The following is a 2,061-nucleotide window of genomic DNA, read 5'->3' on the forward strand; positions in this document are numbered from 1 at the left end:
TGGGGAGGGGCAAGGAGGGGTGGGAAGAGGCAGGGAGGTGAGGGGAGAGGTGGGGAGGGGTGGGGAAGGGAGAAAGGAAATAGTCATGGAAAGTGCTGCAGGTGTGATCTAACCAATCTCCTGGGCAATTGAAACAAGACTTCACTGCTCTTGTACCCAAATCCTCATACAATAAAAGCTAACATTCCAGTAGCCCACTAATAACTTGTTGAACCTGAATATTAGACTTTAGTGAATAAATGAGAAGGACACCCAGATTCCTCTGCACATCTGGACTTCCCAAATTCTCACCATTTAAGAAATACTTTGCCCATCTGTTTCTCCTATTATTGGATAACTTTACATTTGCCACATTATATTCCACTTTTCATGTTCCTGCCCAGTCATTAAACCTGTCCAAATTGTTCTGAAAATGTTTTGTATCTTCCTCACAATGCACATTCCCACTTAGCTTCGTATCATCTACAAATCTGGAAATATTACATTTGGTCCCCACATCCAAATCATTGATAAATATTGTGAATAATTGGGGATCAAGTACTGACCCTTGTGGTACCCCACTAGTCACAGTCTGTCAAAGTGAGAATGGACATTTATTCTCTTTTTTTTAATCTGTTAATCCAATCTTAATCATTAATCTATGCCAGTCCTTCCCTCCTATTCCATTATATCCATGCTAAATGGTCTACCCTTGATCTTGAGTTCATGGTCCCTCATTTGCAATTTTCTGACTGGCAGAAATATTCTCTCAGCATCCTCCTTGGCCAAACCCTCTAAAAATGTGACACCGTCACTCACTCCTTTAATGTCCAGAGAGACAAGGTCGATTTCACCAAAGAAATTTCTTCACTTGAAAGGTTGGGAATCTTTGGAATTCTCAATCCCCAAGTGGTTTGGATGCCAGGTTGTTGGTATGTTCAGAACTGAGATTGACAGATGCTTGTCATGAAGGGAACCCCGGTTTATAGAGGGTGGGCTGTCGTCTTATTGAAGGGCAGAACAGTCTAGGCATAATACTTTTTTTTAGGTTAGATTCCCTACAGTGTGAAACAAGTCCACACCGACCCCCCAAGAGCAACTCACCCAAACCCATCTCCCTCTGACTAATGCATCTAACACTATGGGCAATTTCCCATGGTGAATTCATCTGACCCACACATTTGGACCTGTGGGAGGAAACCAGAGCACCCGGAGGAAACCCACGCAGACACGGGGAGAATGTGCAAACTCCACACAGTCAGTCGCCCGAGGCCGAAATCAAACCTGGGTCCCTGGCGCAGTGAGGCAGCAGTGCTAACCACTGAGCCACTGTGACACCCTGTATCATATGTTATGCTTCAGCATGCCTTGTATTTTCCTAAAAGCATCAACTAATCATTTCCTTTTGTATTTTCTGGCATACTAGTTCTGAGTATTGGAGAAGGTGGATTCTGGGAAGGCAGTTCTCGAGGACGTGTTGGATGGTTTCCTGCGGAATGTGTGGAGGAAATTCCAGCAAATGAAAGCCGGCCAGGTAAGACTGGAACAGAAAGGGCGGGAAGCTGTTTAGAGAAACATTCAACCTGTGGTTGGGTTTAGTCCACATGTGAAATTTGACTGAGTGCAGCAAACCTTTTTTTATTTCAAAAATAAACTTTATTCATAAAATATTTTGATGGTCTGTACAGTTGGTCATGCCATACATATGTAAACAATCTATTTCTTTGCATACAGAGATCAGAATTTATCATTTGTATATACAGGTCTGTACATTTATCAATCATATATCCATATATTTAGTTGAGGCGTCAGCAGAGCCCAAATGACTGCGCGGGCCCCCTGTTCTTCGTTAGGCAGGCAGATATTACACGGTGGTCTTTCCCCACCGCGCCTTGGCGGCAGCTGCCCCAAGCTTCAGCGAGTCCCTCAACACGTAGTCCTGGACCTTGGAATGTGCCAGTCTGCAACACTCAGTCGGGGTCAACTCCTTCAGCTGGAGGATCAACAGTTTCGGACCACCCAGAGAGCGTCCTTCACCGAGTTGATGATCCACCAGGCACAGTTGATGTTCGTCTCAGTGTG

The 2,061-nt window shown here is 44.5% G+C and overlaps 1 protein-coding gene across 5 annotated transcripts in view; it reads left to right on the top strand.

Moving 5' to 3' along the window:
- LOC122557604 (SH3 and multiple ankyrin repeat domains protein 2-like) overlaps positions 1-2,061 on the top strand; it is a 473,900-nt gene that overhangs the window by 91,212 nt on the left and 380,627 nt on the right. For all 5 annotated transcript variants that reach the window (XM_043705318.1, XM_043705321.1, XM_043705322.1 and 2 more), the window contains exon 4: positions 1,406-1,513. In XM_043705318.1, coding sequence (XP_043561253.1) covers positions 1,406-1,513 — 108 coding nt within the window. The remainder of the gene's footprint in view (positions 1-1,405; positions 1,514-2,061) is intronic.

Source organism: Chiloscyllium plagiosum, chromosome 16 (genome assembly GCF_004010195.1).
Source record: "Chiloscyllium plagiosum isolate BGI_BamShark_2017 chromosome 16, ASM401019v2, whole genome shotgun sequence".
Lineage (NCBI taxonomy): Eukaryota > Metazoa > Chordata > Chondrichthyes > Orectolobiformes > Hemiscylliidae > Chiloscyllium > Chiloscyllium plagiosum.